The sequence below is a fragment of the Neofelis nebulosa genome, chromosome 9, assembly GCF_028018385.1.
Source record: "Neofelis nebulosa isolate mNeoNeb1 chromosome 9, mNeoNeb1.pri, whole genome shotgun sequence".
Lineage (NCBI taxonomy): Eukaryota > Metazoa > Chordata > Mammalia > Carnivora > Felidae > Neofelis > Neofelis nebulosa.
This window is the reverse complement of record NC_080790.1, coordinates 111,758,964-111,778,321: the sequence shown is the minus strand read 5'-3', so window position 1 is coordinate 111,778,321 and position 19,358 is coordinate 111,758,964. Positions and strand designations below refer to the sequence as shown.

The following is a 19,358-nucleotide window of genomic DNA, read 5'->3' as shown; positions in this document are numbered from 1 at the left end:
CACCCAGGCTGAGGCGGGGTGTAGGGTCGCGAACCCACACCCGAGCCCCGCCATCCGGGATGAGTGAGAGGTTACTGGTGGATGTGGCTTCTCCCGGGCCACATGAGGGTGAGGGTGGGGACAGGATGGCTTTTCTCTGGGGTCCTGGGGAACCCCTGTGTCCACAACTGGCTTCCTCGAGCCTCTCTCTGGGTCCTGGGAGTCCTGAGAGTGCCCATCCCCACGCAGGGTGGTATCCTCATGAACCTCACTCTCTGTGGACCCTCTGGGATCTGGGGATGGGAGTGTGTACCCCAAGGGCTCCTCCCCAGCTGCCCCCACAAAGCACTTCCCCAAGAGGCCCCAAGAGAATCCCCCGCCTTGTCCCAGGGGCCAGTCCTTCTCAACCTTGGGGCTGAGGCCACAGTGACAACCAACTGCGCCAGGTCTTGCTTGTTCAGTGAGTTTATTGGTCCTTAGCATGACGTCTCAGTTACCAAGGTAAATTCACATACACGACTGCAGGTAAAAACATGTAAAATAATATAAAAATAAATTGAAGGCTACTTTTATATATTTACTGAATTAAGTAGTGTAATAAATACTATAAGCAAAAAGCTTCAATCACACAATTCAGTTTCACTGAAGTTACAGTAGTGTCTGTAAATATGAGTTTTAAAATTTAAGTTACAAATATTAAAGCACTGAAAAACTAGTATAAAAGTGAATTTTGGCACGTAAGTGAGCTCTTCTGTCATTAGTATTCGACAACCTGGGACAATGAGGAAGCCTTTTCTCACCTACTTTTTGAGGTACAACTATCCAACGAGGCCAGCAACACGCTGGAATACTTAATAGTTTACAATCTTTGAGTTAACTTTTCCCTTTTGAGAAGCCCAAAGAGCAACCCAGAGCTTATTACTGTGCAAAAATTCTCCAAAATCCTAATAGAATTTAGGAGGGAACTTTTTCTTGTGACCTGCAGGGCCACGTGTCTTGGCCTCAGGTCAGAGAGCCCCCAGGGCTCGGACAGGGCCAACTGGACTCCTTGCCAGCAGCCCCTTCCTAGGGTGATCCCTTTTCTCCAATTTCTGCCTCCTTCCAATCAAAAAAAGGAAAAATCCCACATCAAAACGTAAAATAACCTATAACTTCAGCGACTTCAACATTATCACACTCACTCTGGGTGGTATAAAACTGAAGCTGCTAATAGGAAAGTTGGCAAAAAGCATGTAAGCCCCTGGAGGACTTCTGCCTGCCCCTAAGAAACCTACTACTTCTGATGTCCCCGCTGGGTTCCTGGCATCCACTCCTGAGGTCAAAATCTACAACACAGTGTCATGGCCCTTCCTCGGGAGAAAGCCTAAGACCCTGTCCCTCTGCCTGGAGCAATCAAGTGGATATTCAACTTCACAGTCAGAACCCAGAGTTGCCTGGCAGGTTCCGGAAGGGGCAGTGTGGGGGAGGAGGCATCCCCCTGCCTCAGTCCTCGAAGAGCTCACACAGCTAGTGTGCCTCTTTGCCAGGGCACAGCGAGTGTGCCGCAAGGAATGCCCTTTCGCCAGTGTGCCCCTTCACACCCCCTAGCAGGCTGAGGAGTGTCAACAGAGGCCTCAGCCAGTTCTGCCTTTTTGGCTTTGGAACTTCTTAACATTTTGACTTTTTTCAATCACAGTTTCATATTCAAGTTGAGGTAATCACAGTTTTCCCTCTGACATCAGAGGGATTGGGACAGTGGGGCGAGTTGGTGAGAGAGCATTTCTGTGGACAATGGTCAGAAACCAAGACCACCACGTAGTACTACAGCCCCACGCAGTGGGAAGACCCGCTTTTATGGGCGGGCTCCGAGCCCTCTTTAAAAACTCTTTTGTGCAGCAGCCAGGAAATGGCTCGAGCTCCTCAATCTAGAGCTTTCATTTATAAATTCACAGCAACCCACCTGGAGTAAATGGCCTATGGTTCCCCCACCCCACCCACCCACCCCACCTCTCCCTTTTCTAAGGCTGCTCAAGTTTGAGTTTTTAAAAAGAGCTCGGTAGAGCTAAAAGAAGCTACAGTAACTCATTGCTTATTTCATCAATTGCACTTAAGATCTATGTTATTGATTCTGAAGCAGAGGCAGGTCCATTGTGGACCCCAGCCTCTGGCCAACCAGAAGTGAGGTGCTCCCTGACTTGGGCTCCACATCTGGGACCTTGTCACCACCAGCTTTGGGAGCTGGGACTGGAGCACACAGGCCTTTTCAGAAGGCTTTCTTCATGCAAGAGTTCTTATTCAGTGGTATTTGGAGTTTTGTTCATTTGGCTTCAGATTATTTTTTTTCTAATACAAGTACATTTTACTGATAAGCCTTTGCTTTGCTACTTGCATGGAGGCCTCTGAGTGATCAGGCACACAGACCACATGTGCTCCATCCTTTCTCTGTCTCTCCTCTGGGCCAGGGGCCTTTATCAAAAACCCCTATACATTACTGGAAACTTTGCTGGTTTCGTCTATGTGCTTCTTCCTAAGGCATGCAAAAAAAAAAAAAAGTGAAATTCAGAAAGCATTTACAATCTAGGCAGCTGAGGCGCTGAAGTCCTAAAAGACATCACCCAAACATCAGTGCCTGTGACCGCCCCCCTCCCACATACTAATTCTGGAAGTTAGGCATGGGATGCATTTGTAATACCCCTCTGCTTTGTGGTCCAGCTGAAAACAAAGCCACCGGAAGAAATTCTAAATTGGATATTGGAACTCTTTGAAGCTCCTGGTCCTCAGGAACCAAGCAAGTCCAGGGCCAGCAACAATGCTTGGGGACATAAGTTTCCTGAAGTTTGTGGCTGAAAACCAGGCCTTCCCTGGCATGGCCGAGGAGAGGGCTAGGTCTGGAGAGTGAGCCCCCTTCGGGGATGCCCCATAAATGATCATAGCTCTGGGGCTAAGACAAAGCAGTTGCATGCAGGATGCTCTCCTCAAAAGTGAGGCAAAGCATCAGCAGGGAGGCTGAAGCAGCAGGTTTGCTCTTGCCCCCGAATGAGGCAAAGTAGAGGGATACCATGAGGGGAGCTGAGCACCAACCTCCAGGGAAACTGCTTGTGAATTCAAAAGCCACATGCTTCTGGAAAGCAACATGCCTTTCCCCTCAGTTTAGTCTGTAAGGGACATCCCCTTATCTTAGAACAGACTGTTGACCTCAGCCCAAGCCGCTGGCTCAGTGGGCTGAGCTTGAGCAGAGCTTGGGCTGCTCCCCCCAGGACTGGGCCCAGGGCCAACAGGGCCAGCTCCTTCAATGCAAGTGGCCTAAACAGAAAGGCAGGCACTCCACTGGGGACAGGCTCTCCTGGGGCAGCGTGTGAGGCCTGTGGTGGCTTGGCCCCCAGGCACGGCCACAGTTTGGGCAGCCAGGGTTCCTTCTGCATCCCAACAGCTCCTTTGTGTAACCCAAATGCTTCTCCCCACTGTCACAGTGTCTCAGCAGCCCATAGGAGATACTGTTACCAAAGACCCAGAGGTTTTGCACTGCCAGCCCCACACACAGGGCAGGGCAGTCCCTATCGGCTCTTGCTCCATGAGTACCCCCCTCCCCCCCCCATCAGTGGTGCAGGTGATGCTCTTCAGCGCTGTATAGAGAATAAAGACAACATGCACTCAAGCCAGCACACAAAGGCCAAGGAGAACAAAGACAGCCCCTTTAGGGAGGGGCCTCTGGGAGAGCTGAGGTTAAGTAACCCCATTTCTAAACATCCACCTCCAGGGTGGACGTTCTGCAGGATGCACGGCACAGCCTTCCCCTAGGGCCTCTGCTCAAAGAGGTCGTGATACTCCTGCTGCTCCAGCTCCCGGTTATACTTCTCGATTTCCCGGTTGGCTTCTTCCACGTAGTCATTCATGAACTGGTCCATGACTGGCATTTCATTAAGGAAGAGAGCCCTGATACTGGAGGATAAGGGAGCCTGTCCCAGCTCAGAGGGATCTGTGGGCAGGTGAGGTGGGGGACACTGACGTAATGAGCGTCCAGCTCACACAAAGGGTACGTGACTCTTTTATATTGGCAGCACCACAGCTACAGAGAAGGGACTGGGGTTGGCACAGTCCTAGAGCTGAGCCCTTCAGCTTTCATGAGGACTCCCGTCTGCCTTCTCACAGATTAACTACTGTAATCACGTCTAGTCTCCAACTTGTAAATTAGGACCCCTGATGACCACAGAAGTCAGGATGTCACCACAGTTACATTTAAACTACAACCCACAGTTGCATCAGCAATCACTGAATGAAGGCGAAATTAATTTTAATGATGTTAAAAGGCCACAATGAAAAGTCTGCCTCTGTGGCTTGCTGTGTGTTCCCAGAACCCAGCTTGTTCTGGGGGCTTGGCTGTGTTGGCTCTAACAGACACCCTCTTTACAATCAGGCTTTCACATGCCCCCAAAGTTACTGCCCCTGATTCTAAGGATACGTGGGTGAAAATCAGTCTTGTCACCAAAGAAGTTGACAAACTGGGTGCCATTGTAAAAGTAGCCTGCAGGCAGGGGGTCCAGGTGGCGTTTCACCTGTAGGAAATAAGAGTCCTGTTAAAATTATTTGACCACTTTGTATCATTTCTTATTCATTAGAAACAAATAAACATGCCTATTTCCCTAGCAAGAGAGCCTACTCTGCCCCATGGAAGGCTAGACATGTCAGGGAATTAACACTTCCCCTCAGCAGTCCTCAAATAGTGACTGATGAAGGTTCCCCAGCTCTCAAGGAGGAACTCTAGGAGCCCCTCATGGGATTAAACTCCATTTGTCCTCAGTGGCACTGATTTGATAACACAGTCTTTTTAGCTGTCTCCCCCCCACTTTTTTTTTTTAAGTTTTATTTACTTATTTTGAGAGAGAATGTGAGTAGGGGATGGGCAGAGAGAAAATCCCAAGCAGGCCCCAGATGGTCAGTGTGGATGGAGCCTGATGCAGGGCTCGAACTCACGAACCATGAGTTCATGACCTGAGCCGAAACCAAGAGTCAGATGCTTAACCAACTAAGCCACCCAGGCACCCCTAGCTGTTTCCCCTTCTTTCTCCCCCTTACTTTCCTACTGCTAGTGACTCCTAAGAAGCACTTCCAGAATAAGCTACCTGCACTCAAATCCATGTTCAAGGTCTGCTTTTGGGGGAACAAATACTATGAGGACTGCCTTCTGGGTGTCTTCTTCAGAAGCACCGAGGGTTGCCAAGAACAGGGGCTGGAAATGAAAGGGCCTCTTCAAGTCCAAAGCAAGGGCTCCTGAGGTCCCAGATTCTCTCCCATCCACTCATTACAGGGAACAGCGACACAGCCTGTTATGGGGCCTGGATTCTGTGTCCCTTTTAGCCTTTGTCCCCAAGCCCCTCCTCAGTGGAGGTGGGAACTGGGGCACAGGCTGGGGGTCAGCTTACAGGTTGGGGGGTTCATCAAAGAGCCTCTTGTGCTGGTCCCAGGATTCCGCCATCTGCCTATCAGTAGCTTCTGGATCTAGATAGTTTTTTCTGGGCCCTTGTTACTTTAACTGTGGTTTATCTAGCATGGAGGGATGAGAGGAGAAAAGGACTTCTGTGGCAGATTCAACAGTGTGACAAAACAGGGCTCCCTGTCATCCCTTTCACCTACAGGCACTGCTTCTCAGTCTCATGCCCAGGTCACATCAGAGGTCACCTGGTACCCTCTTCCTCTTTCAGGCTACAAGGCTGGATGGGCTGAGGTTTCTCTGTGCCCAGCTTCCCTCTGTGGTCTGAGAGAAGCACAACATCCAGCATGCCCTACAAATAGGCTCCTCATTCAGGGAGTCCGAAAGGATGGAGCTGTGCCAGCCCAGAAGGATACCCTTGGGCTCTTAGGGGACTCACATGGATGTTCCTGATCTCCTGCTGGGTCAGCATCCCCCTGGTCTTCAGGGCTTTCCTCTGTGGCTTCTGTGCAGAGATGAAGGAAGGAAGGGAGGGGTCAGGTCTCCAAAGAGCTGATAGAGTACATGGCGGGTGAGGGCTCTGGGAGCTAGTTACGGGACTAAGATCCCAGCAGCAGGGAAAGCACAAGCACGGTCATGGCCTGGACACAATATCCTGCCTGTGTGCTCAAGGAGACCACCCTCCCAACATAGAACCCTGTATGCCAGGGGAAGCAAGCAGCAGAGGAAACACTGGTGCTTTTTGCAAATAGGCACGTTCCTGTCTGTGCAGATCCTCAACTCTAAGCCCAACCAGTGACAGATATGCAGACAAAGGGACAACATGAAGTCCCCTAGTCAAGCACCAGTTTATATGAGAAAGACACAGCCCACAGGCAGCCATTCCTCAGTATAAAAGACAGGTTCCAACTAAGCATCTGCAAAGGAGCCAGAACCCAGCCAACTCTATTTCCAGGGTTCTAACTCAGGCTAAAACCCTGAGGCTGTGCTAAGAGGCCTAGTACCCAAAGCTTGCATCATATTAGAGGATTTTAACTGGGTTTCATCTGGGTTTTATTTTTCTTTGCAGTACTGGGCTAAAGATGCTGTGTGCCTCTACAGGCAAGCGTCCTCTTCCCTTGCACCTGTTTCCAGGGCCCTGGGCTCACTGCTACCAGTGCTTGAAGTCTTGGTTTGCAAACAGCTACAAGCATATCTTTGTCGTTTCTCTTTTCTAGAGAGAGAACCAAATTTAAAAGGATTCTGGGCTTAGAACACAGGACAGCCCTTGAATTAGGTTCAGCTAAGAAAAGACATTTTGAGTTTGAGTTTAGACTGCCAGGCTGATCCAGGATCCACATGGAATGGCCAGGTTTCACCCAGGACCTAGTTAAGCCACCTAATAACTGAGGTTTGCCTTGGCAGTAGAATTAGAAATGGCTGTAAGACCAGGTCTGCCTTGAGGCTGCCCTGGATGGCTTCCTCCCAATCACAAAGCATCCCTGAAAGTGCTGGCTGAGCCTGTAAAGGGCGGACCGGGAGGGAGGTCATGAAGGGGCTTCTACCCCATAGCCAGGAGCAGCTCCGAGGTGTGCTGCTCACATCTGTGCCCGGTGTGTCTGGGCTTTGGAAACCACCTGCTTAGCTGACTGCCGCAGCCAGTCCTTGATGCTTTCTTCCTTCAGGGAGCAGCCAATGAACACGAGGTAGCTCTCCTGCTGCCCGTTGCTGTCCTGAGGTGTGCTTCGGGAATCGGGTGGTGGCGAGGGTCCTTCTAAAACTGGGACGATGCTCAAGGAATTGGCCAGAGTGTTGTGGCAGACCTCCATGGTCCTCTCAGAGTCTGCAGGGAGAACACACGTAGGCCCTGAGCCCCAAAAAGATAAAGCTACCCTAAGATTGTAACATGCAGATGGTTGGGGACAGATTCCTGTGACATGCAGGAGGGAGAACTGATTGGTGGCAAGCTAGAAAGCATGAAATAAGAGAGGGAGGAGCAATGTCAGTTTCTGGCTTGGCTGATTTGGTAATCAGGTAGAAACCACTAACCCAGAAAGGGAATAAAAGAGAGCCATTTTGGTCTCAGCAGAGCCCTGAGAAGCCAAGGGAAGAGGGTGTGTCAACCAACACACAAGTGCAGCAGGAAGGTCACATGATAGGAACAGGAAAGATTGGGTTTACAGACCAAGAAGCTGGGGGCTAGTAGTGGTGACCCAAGAAAATGGCAAGGTCCCCCTAAAAAGCAGGATGAAAAAAGGGATCCAGAACACAGAGAGGTTAACCTTGAATAACAAAAAGGTCAAGAGAAGGTCTAAATAAAGAAGAAAACAAGGTGAGAGGAAAGGTGGAGGCATTATGACCTCTGAAGCAGGTCTGTTGGAGCCTGAGGGAAGTGGGCTTGAGTAAGGGGCCAAAGTTTCAGATTCAATAACATAAATTAGGCCAAAAGTATGGGTTCAGGACCTTGAGAGATTCTTTTATATAGGTGATGTCATCTAATTCTCCCATCCAAACCCAGATGGTCCCATGCTTACAACTCTCAGTGGCTCCTTACGGCAGACACTGATTGTTGCCTGTCCAGCCTCCCCCTTTCGCCAATACCAATTCCCCATGGGTGATGGGTCCTGGAAGGCACAGCAACTCAATCCTGGCCAATGAGAGGAGAAGTCTGCTGAGGAACTGGCAGGAGATGCCTCAGTAGAAGCTGTGTGTATTGATAAAGCCACCCACAGGAAGAGCCTCTCTTATCAGCTGGATGTTGTGTCTGGGTGTGACACCTAGACCTGCAACAACGAGGGGTGGGGACCTGACACACTAAGACTGGAAGGACCCACGTTACCTGTGTCCTCCGTGGCCTTGCTATGCTGCTTGACCTCTCGACTTCTCATTATGTAGCTAACACCTGCTAGTTGAGTTGGTGTTTGCTGTTGTGACAGCTACAAACACCCTAACAGACAGTCCCACTAGGTCCCTGCCACAGTGAACCTTTTTTGGTTCCTGAAATGTGCCTTTTTTGCTTGGTTCCAAAGCACATGCTATGCCTTTTCCCTGGAATATTCTCCCCTTTCTCAATGTTGAGTTGACTAACTAACCACCTCCAGCCAGGATGGACAGACTTCAGGTCATGAGGGCTCCAGAGGTCTATGGCTGATAAACAGAACTAGTGGACAGAAGGGAGAAGGAAGGCTAAAGGCTTGAAGACTTTGGCAGAAACGGATGTGGAGCTGGAGAGCTCGGCACTGGGGCAACTCCTGGTGACAGGTCTAGGAGGCCACGGATGGCTTGAAAGGGGTGTGTGAGTCTCTGGAACAAGGAAGTCAAAGAGCTGTGAGGAGAGGCTCTGGGCAGGACATCTGGGGGAAGAGAGAACACATCTTCCACTGTGGAGCAGCACCTGCAGCAAGGTGGGGGAACTAGAAGAGCTACTGGTGTCAGGCCCACATGGGAGGGTTTTCCAGAGTCTGAGAGGCATCTGTACTCTGCAGAGCATCAGTAGAAACTATGAACCCACATCATGGGATGTAAGCATTCCATAGTGCAGGACTCCCAAATCCAACTCCCCAGTTACCTGAAAACTTCACTTTGCCCAGGATGTGGTAGATGTTTCCAGAGAAGGGACTTGGCTTGATGGAAGACTGAATTGCTGGTGGAAGAACAGGACAGGGCTGTCACCCACCCTGGGGCAGAGGCCAAGTTCAGGGCACACAGCTGGGAGAGAGTTAGGGTCTGGGAAGGATCCCCACTTGAGGGACCAGGGCTCATAAGTCCTCCCTCCACCACACCCTCCCCAGTGGCTCTGCCACTCTTCCCAGGGTGGGGGTACTCCTGGGTTCTCAAATCCCTCTGTTTTCAGACCCCAATAGTGAGGAGACATGACAACACACATAATACTAAAATGGTGCCAGGAAGCAGGGACAACTCTGGGTATTCTTTTATTAGGGTCTGGGACATGTCCTAACCAAGGCTTACCTTTACACTTGGCCACAAAACGAGTCTTCTCCAAAGGACGACCAAACCATACGCAGATCTGAACCATTAGTGGAAAGACTGATCCAGCATCAAATTTACCTTCATACCTTAAAAGGTTTAAAAAATTGTAAGTACGAGTAATTGGGGCTTTGAGTGTTATTATATGCTACTCTGGGATGAACTACTTTGAGTTCCTTACTTATGTGCCATTTTACGTATAAAACACTTGTTTTAAATATGTGTATGTCTTTTTCATCTTGGGATTGGGAAGCATGTTACTCCATTAGAGCAGGGAGGTCTCACCTCTGCAGACAAGCAGTTCCCTGAAGCCCAAGACCCCATCTACCTTTGAAGCCTACCAGTATGCCACCTGAGATTGGGGGTCCTCCCTGGCCCTCCTGGAGCTCTTCCTCAGGGCCTTAACTGTACCCCACCCTTGTTGAGGGCAACTTAACAGACTGTACATTTGGATGTGTATACTCCCCAGAAGGAACTAAAGGGCTGGGGCATCTCTGCTCTATTTTCTCAGTTTTGAATTCAGCAGACATAATGCCAACCACAAACTCATTAAAAACATGCCATATTCAAGCGTGCCTGGCTGACTCAGTCAGTGGAGCATGCGACTCTTGATCTCAGGGTTGTGAGTTCAAGCCCCACACTGGGTGTAGAGATTGCTTAAAAATTGAAAAAAATCTTAAAAAAAAAAAACAAAACTAAAAGAACATGCCACATTCAGAGCACTTAAAAAGCTTAAGTTTTTGTTATGGAAAATTTAAAACACATGCAAAGACATTGCAATAAACCCCCATTACCCAGCTTCCAAAGTTATGGAATTGTCATTCCTTCTGCTGAAGGAATTCCTTGAGATGGATCCCCATGATGGAATCAATGCAGTAAAGGGTGCAACCATCTCCTGGGTTATAATTTATACCACTCCCAGTAGCACATGAGTGTTTCAGTTTCACAGGGCCCCCAGCAATGATTCTTACAGATATTTTTGGTTAAATGTAATAGATGTCAATCAAAACAACAGTGAGGCATCATTTTACATTTCTGAATATTACTAAAACGGAATTCTGTTACCACGGCTGTCACTAATACTTGCTGTAAAGTGAACTGTCCCCATCTACATGGACTAGATTACTTTTCAATATCAAAATAAACTTCTCAAATATTATATTAACTCTTTGCCACATATGATGCAAACATCTTCTTCCAATCTATTATATTTTATTAGTTTCCTTTGCTCTAAAATAGCATTATAGGGGCACCTGGGTGGCTCAGTCGGTTAAGCATCTGACTTTGCCTCAGGTCATGATCTCATGGTTCATGAGTTTGAGCCCCGCACTGGGCTCTCTGCTGTCAGCTCAGAGCCCACTCTGGGTCCTCTGTCCACCCCCACCTCTCTGCCCCTTCCCGACTCATGCTATCTCTCTCTCTCAAAAATAAACATTAAAAAAAAAAAAAAAATTAAAAAAAAAAAAAAACATTAAAAATTTTTTAAATAAAATAGCGCTACAGGTTTGAATTTTATATCATATATATTGTTGAAAGTTATCTTACTCTTTGTGCTTTCTTTAAAGTAAGGCAGTGGCGTAACATTTTTGTAATACTGACATATTCTTTTTGCCCTCTCCCCATCCAAACAAGTCATGGGAGACCATGGGCCTCTCTGGCTTCTTTATTCAGAGCCTGAATCCATAGTGAAATTGGGAGGGGCTAAGGGAAGAGAACAGGTATCCTCCCAGACTAGAAATAAGCCTAGGAGAGATGTGGGCAGGGTCAATGAGCACAGAGAGGGTTGTGGTAGGGGATGTTGAGAATCTGTACAGCACAGAGCTGAGCATATCCTAGAGCTAAAGCCTACTCCCTCTGAGGTGGTGACCCTGACCCAATGAGGAAGGGGGAAAATATACAGATGTGCAGGAGTCTGATGGCTGCCATCTTGTTAAAAGACTAAATTACCCGATTCCTAGGAAGGGACTCAGAAGGGGAAGGTGCTGAAGGGTGATTTCTGAGGCCCCCTCCATCACTGATTCTCTACAAGGGCTGATCAAGGGAAGGCTTCAGGCTAAAGGTTCACAGAGAGACTTTTTTTTTTTAACTTTTTAGATATGATTGTTTATTTTTGAGAGAGAGAGAGGCGTAGAGAGAGAGACACAGAATCTGAAGCAGGCTCCATGCTGTTAGCACAGAGCCCGATGTGGGGCTCAAACTCCCAAACCATGAGACATGACCTGAGCTGAAGTCGGATGCTTAACTGACTGAGCTACCCAGGCGCTCCCACAGAGCATTCTAATGAATCCTTTACACCTGGCTTTTTCCTGGATCACTGTCTGCAGGAAAGTCTGTACCTGGAGCTAGGTTCATGTGAACAATTCCCAGAATGAGTCACCATGGATTAGAGAATGGGTGCTTCCCTAGGCACTAAGTGGAAAAAGCAGGAATTTCAGCACCAGGCCCAGAGATGTGGCAGGAAAAGGGTCAGTAGCTGTAGTCACTGGAGAGGAGGGTTTCACCTCAGATGCTCCATCTGTTTCTTTTTAGCTAGGATGGAATTGTCTTGTTCAGGCATAAGGAATGATCCACTTACCCACTGTTTACGCAAGTATGTAGCTCAAATCAGAGATTCCTTCTAAGAATATGCCTAAAAGCCTTCAATTTCACACACTGGATTTTTTAAAGTTTATTTATTTTGAGAGAGAGAGAGACAGAGAAAGGGAGAGAGAGGGAGAGGGAGAGCAAGAGTGAGAGCGTGCAAGCAGGGGAGGGGCAGAGAGAGAGGGAGAGAATCCCAAGCCGGCCCCGTGCTGGCTGTCAGCACAGAGTCCAACACGGGGCTCGAACCCACGAACTGAGATAATGATTTGAGCAGAAACCAAGAGTCAGATCCTCAACTGACTGAGCCACCCAGGTGCTCCTGGACTTGTTGTTTTAACAGCACAGCACAATCATTTTTCTGCTGGTCTAAAAAGATACTGGTGACGCAAGGGGTGGTGTGGAGAATGCAGAGAGGTGTCTGGGGGAAGTGAGTAAGGATAACAAAGATAATCCAAATTAACACGAGAGAATACTTGTGGCCAAGCTTTAGTAATTGTCTTCCCCTGAACCTCACCAGGGCAGAACCCAGTCAACCGTTCTATACAGGGACAAGCACAGCATGATGGTTGCAGGTACCGGCTCTGGAGCCGCACAACCTGGGTGTGAAAGCCACAGCCCTTTCGCTTACTGGCTGTATGAATGTGAACACACCTTTAACTCCTTGCTGCCTCACTTACCTTATCCTTAAAATGTGGAAAATAATACAGCCTACCTCACAGGCTTGGCTTGAGGATTCATGCGATAACAGGTAGAGCTCTTAGGGTAGCACTGTCCAACAGAACTTTCTGTGACGATGCAAATATTCTGGATCTGCACAGCCCAACGTGGTAGCTGCTGGCCACAGGTAGCTACTGAGCACTTGAAATGTGGCTTGTATGACTGAGAGACTGAATTTTACCTTTTATTTAATTTTTATTAATTTACATTTTACTAAATAGCCAAATGTGGCTGGTGGCTACTGTCCTGGAGAGCTTAGAACAATGTGTAGTACACAGTGAGTGCTCAAGTGATGTTGGCCCTAGTGTCACTACAGAGCCCTTGGCACTCTCTTTCCTTCTCCCCTCAGAGGAGAGGTTCATAGGCTGAGAGGCTGCCAAGAGAGAATAAACATCCCTTGGGCCACAACAGCAGGGAACCTACCTGTCAGGTGGGATCCCTTAGAGGACTGTATTCTTAGGAATGACTCTCGCGTGGTAAGGTTGTCATTCCTTGGTTCTGTGCCAGCCACCTCACCCTCACTAGAGGCTAGAGGAGACAAAGGACACCGTGTGCTTGGTGCCCACAGAGCCACTCCCTAAGTCTCAACATCCAGCAAGGCCCCCAAGTTGGAGCCCAACATGTGTAGGGCACTGGGCTCCTGGCACGACCAGCAGCTGTTGGGACATGGCAGGCCATCCCAGCGGCCACTGTCACCCTGGCAGAACACTTGAAATTTCACTTTCTTTTTTTTTCTGTAAATGTATCATTGTGTTTACAAAGAAACCTTAGCTACTTTTCAATGATGATACTTGCCAGCCAGGGTACATTAAATATCGAGATCGCAGCATCTGAGGACTTGAAAAACTGTTTTCTGAGAGAATCAGCTCAATGTCTTCATTCCTTTGAAAACATACAGAAAAACCCACGTTAATTAGGACGATCAATCTTAATCTGCCCATTTTGCTTCCTCCCCTTTGTCTCCACAGACACACAAGCACGTATGCATACATTTATTTCTGTTACTTCACGCCTAAGTCCTTCAGTATACCTCTCCCAAGAACAAGCACATTCTCTTTCAGAAGCACAATACTATTATCACATCCAAGGAATACAATACTGTGGACCAGCAGTACTAGCATCACCTGCAAGCTCATGAGAAACAAAATCCCAGGTCCCACTCCAGACCCGCTGAACCAGAACTCTCATTTTAAGAAGATCCCTAAGAGATCTATATGCAGATTAAAGTTGGAGAAGTACTGATCTAATCCATTTTCAAATTTTCCCTTTTTTGCAGGAGAGGTCTGGGACCCGGGATCTACACCAATCAAAGACTGCTCACTGAATTTACAATATTTATTTTCCTTTAATCTTGGGGCCCCTGGGTGGCTCAGTCGGTTAGGCGTCTGACTTTGTCTTGATCTCGCAGTCAGTGCGTTCGAGCGCCGCATCAGACTCTGTGGTGACAGCTCAGAGCCTGGAGCCTCCTTCGGATTCTGTGTCTCCCTCTCTCTCTGTCCCTCCCTGCTTGCACTCTGTCTCTCTCTCAAAAATAAACATTAAAAAACATTTTATTTTCCTTTAACCTGGAATAATTCTTCTAACTTTGCTGTTGTTGTTTCTCACGGAGTAGACATTTTTGAAGAGTACCTGCCAGCTGTCTTGTGTCCCACAATCTGGATTTACCTGGTTGTTTCCTTATGATTAGAATCCGTTAAATATTTTTGGTCGTATTAATACCTAGGTGATGTTGTGTCCTTCCCAGAGAATCACATGGAGGAAGCATGTGATGTCAATCTGTGCAAATAATGGCCTTGCTAAGTTTAATCATTTAGTTAACGTCAGGTCTACTACATCTCTCACTGTGAAGGTACTTTCCCCTCGCTGTAAGCGGTAAGTAGTCCATGGAGTGATACTTTGACAACAGTTAATATCCTTTTCATCAACAATCTGTCACCCACCCGTTCTTAGTATTCAATGATGATTCTTGCCTAAATCAAGTGCTATAGTAACTGTTATAAAATGGTGACTCGCTAGTTCTAAAAATCCTTATTAGTGTTAAAGGAGATTTACTATCCTGCCCCTCCCATTTTTTTAGTATCACCATGGACTCATTTTACTCCATGTGCTATACTCTGTTATTACATTTGTTTTCTCTTATGCTCTACTTGTCCCAGTGTGGCCAGTGAGAGCTTCTTGAGCTAGCTCCTGCATCCTTTTGGCACATCTCTACTAATCTCTGAGTGTCTCCTTGCTTTTTTTTTTTTTTTTAGCACAAAATGTACCAGGTTCACCTTGTACTTTCCTTGCCCTAGACCTAGAATCAGCCAATTCCCTAAGGAGTGCTGATAACTTTAATTGGGAACTGGTATATGTAGAAACCAGGACCTAAAGGTAGGGGTATTTATTCTACTGTGGTATTAGTATTTCTGGTCCCTTTCAACGGAGGAAGATCTAGAAAATATACATTTTTTAATTGAAATACTGAACTTATATTGACTCCATTCACAGGGTTTCTCTTCCCTTTTCCCACTTCATATTTATTATCTTCCTTATCTAACAAGTGATGTTTGAAATCAGGGTTCCAATGTTTATGTTTATTTAAAAATTTTTTAAAAATGTTTATTTGTTTTGGAGAGAGACCGAGTGCGAGCAGGGGAAGGGCAGAGAGATAGGGAGACACAGAATCTGAAGCAGGCTCCAGGCTCTGAGATGTCAGCACAGAGCCTGATGTGGTGCTAGAACCCACAAACCGTGAGATCATGACCTGAGCTGAAGTCGGGATGCTTCACTAGCTGAGTCACCCAGGCACCCCTCCAATGTTTATGTTTAAAAGTTATTTGAATTAATTGTTTTGTGTGTGGTCATTATTACTTTGATATACAAATGGATTCACTTTTTCATTTAGTTTTATCCCTCTTTGTCAACTTAATTTCTGAATATGTAAAATATTTACATTGCTCAAAGTCAAAATTATTTAAAAAGTATGTACCTTTTAGTATATCTTTATTGAGCAAATAAATGTGCTTTATGACCAGATGTTTCCTCTTCACACACACACACACACAGAGACACACAGACACACACACAGAGTCATCAATTCTCTATTTTTAGTTTGTAATTTGGACCCAAGTCCATGAAGTAAAAAGCTCATTTCTCTATGTTCTCTATCCCATTTCTTCCACATCTTAATACAAGTAATATTGAGAGTCTTGACCTCATTCTTTAATGGATGAAAATGTGAATCCATCAAGACAAAATCTCTCAAAACAGTACAGGATACTGACACATGGGGTCGTCTTGCTGATTTTTGCACAACACCAAAAGCACTTCTATAAATGCCCAGGTCTTAGATACAGTACAAAGACTCTGTGGGCCATAGCCAGAGTGTGGTGTCTGAGAAAGTGGCTGCTCCTATAGGGTGAAGTGAACTTGGTAAGTTTACCTGGTGACAATCCCATTTTCTGCAAGAATGAAGGCTGCGGTAGGATTGGCAGCCCTGATGAGGGTCTGCAGCTGGACAAGGAGAGGGTGCCTCTGCTCCGTGGTGTGACTGGTGAATACCACATTACTCACCAGGCCTGGGGAATAAAACCAAGAACGGTTCAGGCTTCAGAGTCCTTACTGGGGCTGAAGGCTCACACAAATGTGGGCCCTTGCTCCCTCCCTGATCATCCCTTCTAATAGGGGTCTTATGTAGATGCCCCTGACCCCCCAACACCTGTTCCCCTTTCTGTCATTGCCACTTCTTGTGGTGAATGGCCTCAACCCTGGAACTGCCTTACTTCTTAACTTTCTCTATTTTCTCAATTCTGCTTTCCAGCTGACACCTGGAGCTTCTTTATCGAAGGGCCCATTCCACATCCCTTTTATCCTTAACCTCTTCAGGAAAGTGTGCCACACACCTTCACCAGTTCAGACCACAGACATTTACCAAGCACTAACCATACATCGGGCACTAACCGTTAGATTCTCAAAGAGTGTCCAGCCAAGGAGTCACTTACATGCACCTAATTCCAAGATAAGTGCTAACACAGGCATTCACAGTCATACAATAAGAAGAGTGGCACATGCTAACACAGACATTCACAGTCATACAATAAGAAGAGTGGCACATGTAATGAGGGATTGTGAAGTGGGTCACAATACCTCCCAAACTTCCATAAAAATACAGAAGGAAAATCTATGCTATAGAGAATTTGGAAATCAGGGAAGCTACCTTATCCCACCATACCAATGTAATTATAATACCTCTTCCATACTCATTCCTGTTTTGACATAGTTATGATCATAGCACACACACCATTTCTACTACAAGATCACTTGCATTTTTGTTATTCAACCATTTTCATTCACTTAATATTACTGTGAAAATTTCAAACGTATACAAAAATTTTAATTTGAAATGTTTACTTATTTATTTTTGAGTGAGAGAGCACGTGTACAAGCAGGGGAGGGGCAGAGAGACAGAAAGAGACACAGAATCTGAAGCAGGCTCCAGGCTCTGAGCTGTTAGTACAGAGCCTGATGCGGGGCTAGAACCCACAAACCGTGAGATCATGACCTGAGCTGAAGTCGGGACGCTTAACCAACTGAGCCACCCAGGTGCCTCAACATATACAAAAATTTTAGAAGTAGTATAATGGGGGCACCTAGGTGGCTCAGTCAGTTAAGTATCTGACTCTTGGTTTCGGTTCAGGTCATACTCTCATGGTTTATGGGATTGAGACCTTCTTCAGGCTCTGTGCTGACAGCGTGGAGCCTGTTTGGGATTCTCTCTCTCTCTCTCTCTCTCTCTCTCTCTCTCTCTGCCCTTCCCCTATTCATGCGCTCTCTCAAGATAAATATTAAAATATAATAGTATAATAGTATAACGAGCTCCCATGTGCCCATCATCTGGCTTTAAGAATTAACAACATATGGGGCACCTGGGTGGCTCAGTTGGTTAAATGTCCGACTCTTGGTGTTAGCTCAGGTCACTATCTCATGGTTCGTGGGATGGAGTGCCAGTTAGGGCTCCAAGCTGGCACAAAGCCTGCTTGGGATTCTTTCTCTCCATCTCTCTCTGCCCCCTCCCCTCTGGCCCGTGTGTTCCATCTCTCTCTCTCAAAATAAATAAGTAAACTTAAAAAAGAAAAAAGAATTAACAACACTTGGCTAATTCTTCCATACCATATGCCAGCCTTTCCCCCTTTCCCCCGGATGATTTTGAAGCCAATCTCAGACATCCTATTATTTTATCCAAAAATATTTTAGTATATATATCTCCATAAGATGACCCTTTAAAAAGTTAAAAATTAACAACAAATTCTTCAATATAAAAAATAATATAGTCCATGTTCAAACTTCTCTGCCTCATGAATGTTTTCCTAGAGTTAATTTTTTTGAATCAGGAACCAAAGTCCACACACTATATTTCACGGATACATCTCCTAATTCTCTTTCAGTCTGTAGTGTCTCCTTATTTCCATGTAATGTTGCTTAACATACTAGTAGCTAGATCTCTTTTATAGATTCAATCTTTTTAAATATAAATTATTAAAAGAATTTCTTGTTCTTTTTCCAACTTAAGTTGAATGCTTAATTCATTATTTTAAAAAGTTATGTCTTGGGGCACCTGGGTGGCTTAGTTGGTTAAGTGTCTGATTTTTGATTTTGTCTCAGGTCTTAACTTCATGGTTCCTCAGATTGAGCCCCGAGTCAGGCTCTGTGTTGACAGTGTGGAGCCTGCTTGGGATTCTCTTTCCTTCTCTCTTTCTGCCCCTCCTATGCTCTGCTCTCTCTCTCTCCCTCAAAATAAATAAATAAACATTTAAAAAAGTTATTTCTTGTTTAGTATTGTCATAACTTAAGGGTACATGCTTTCTTTTGAATTATTTGGCATAGAAATACTCATAACAGGTTGCATAGATGGTATCCTTTATCATGAAAAACTGCCTTTGAAACTTTTCAGCTTTTTGGTTTGAATTTAACTTTGCTGTTAGTGTCACCTCTTTCCTTTTTGTCTATATTTGTCTGTTATGTTTTTTCCCATTCTTTTATCATCATCCTTATTTAGATTTGTATGCTTCTCTTGTATACAGCATCACAGAATTAGGTTTTGTTTTTTGGTTTAATCTGAGATACTTTTCCTTTTAATATATGTTTATCCCATTTGCATTTACTGACACTTTGGTTCTTTCACCTTGGTTATATTGGATCCGTTTAAAAGTCTTTTTTTTTTTTTTTTTTATCTTTAGCAGTATTATCTCTGCATTCCTTATTTTTTGTTTTCTTCTGATAAGTGGTGGGCTTATAGTCTGTTTTTAGTTCTTACAATGGCTATCCTTACAGCTTTAAAAATTTTTTTGAAGTTTATTTGTTTTGAGAGCGATAGAAAGCAAGGGAGGGGCACATAGAGAGGGAGGGAGGGAGGGGGAGAGGGGGAGAGGGGGAGGGGGGAGAGAGGGAGAGAGGGAGGGAGGGAGAGAGAGAGAGCGAGAGAGCGAGAGAGAGAGAGAGAGAGAGAGAGAATATCCCAAGCAAGCTCCATGCTGTCAGCAAAGAGCCTGAGTTGGGGCTTGAACTCATGAACCAGGAGATCATGACCTGAGCTGAAATCGAGAGTCAGACGCTTAACTGACTGAGACACTTTTTAATAGATCTAAATCACTGTTTCTTACAATGTCCCTTTTAGACAATGTCTACTGGCTTTTCTACGTGACTGATGTGGAAGCTGGTAAGTGTT

At 46.0% G+C, this 19,358-nt stretch overlaps 1 protein-coding gene across 2 annotated transcripts in view; it reads right to left on the bottom strand.

Moving 5' to 3' along the window:
• Nucleotides 1-428: 428 nt before the first annotated feature.
• DNAAF9 (dynein axonemal assembly factor 9) overlaps nt 429-19,358 on the bottom strand; it is a 132,602-nt gene continuing 113,672 nt past the window's right edge. Inside the window, exons 30-37 of one of the 2 annotated variants that reach the window (XM_058685046.1) lie at nt 16,077-16,212; nt 13,448-13,534; nt 9,335-9,441; nt 8,934-9,008; nt 7,003-7,208; nt 5,826-5,891; nt 4,418-4,511; nt 429-3,865 (exon numbers count right to left, since the gene is read on the bottom strand). In XM_058685046.1, coding sequence (XP_058541029.1) covers nt 3,753-3,865; nt 4,418-4,511; nt 5,826-5,891; nt 7,003-7,208; nt 8,934-9,008; nt 9,335-9,441; nt 13,448-13,534; nt 16,077-16,212 — 884 coding nt within the window. In that variant the 3' untranslated portion in view covers nt 429-3,752. Of the gene's footprint in view, nt 3,866-4,417; nt 4,512-5,825; nt 5,892-7,002; nt 7,209-8,933; nt 9,009-9,334; nt 9,442-12,033; nt 13,535-16,076; nt 16,213-19,358 lie in introns of those variants that run through there. The other variant, XM_058685045.1, reaches the window with a different exon arrangement.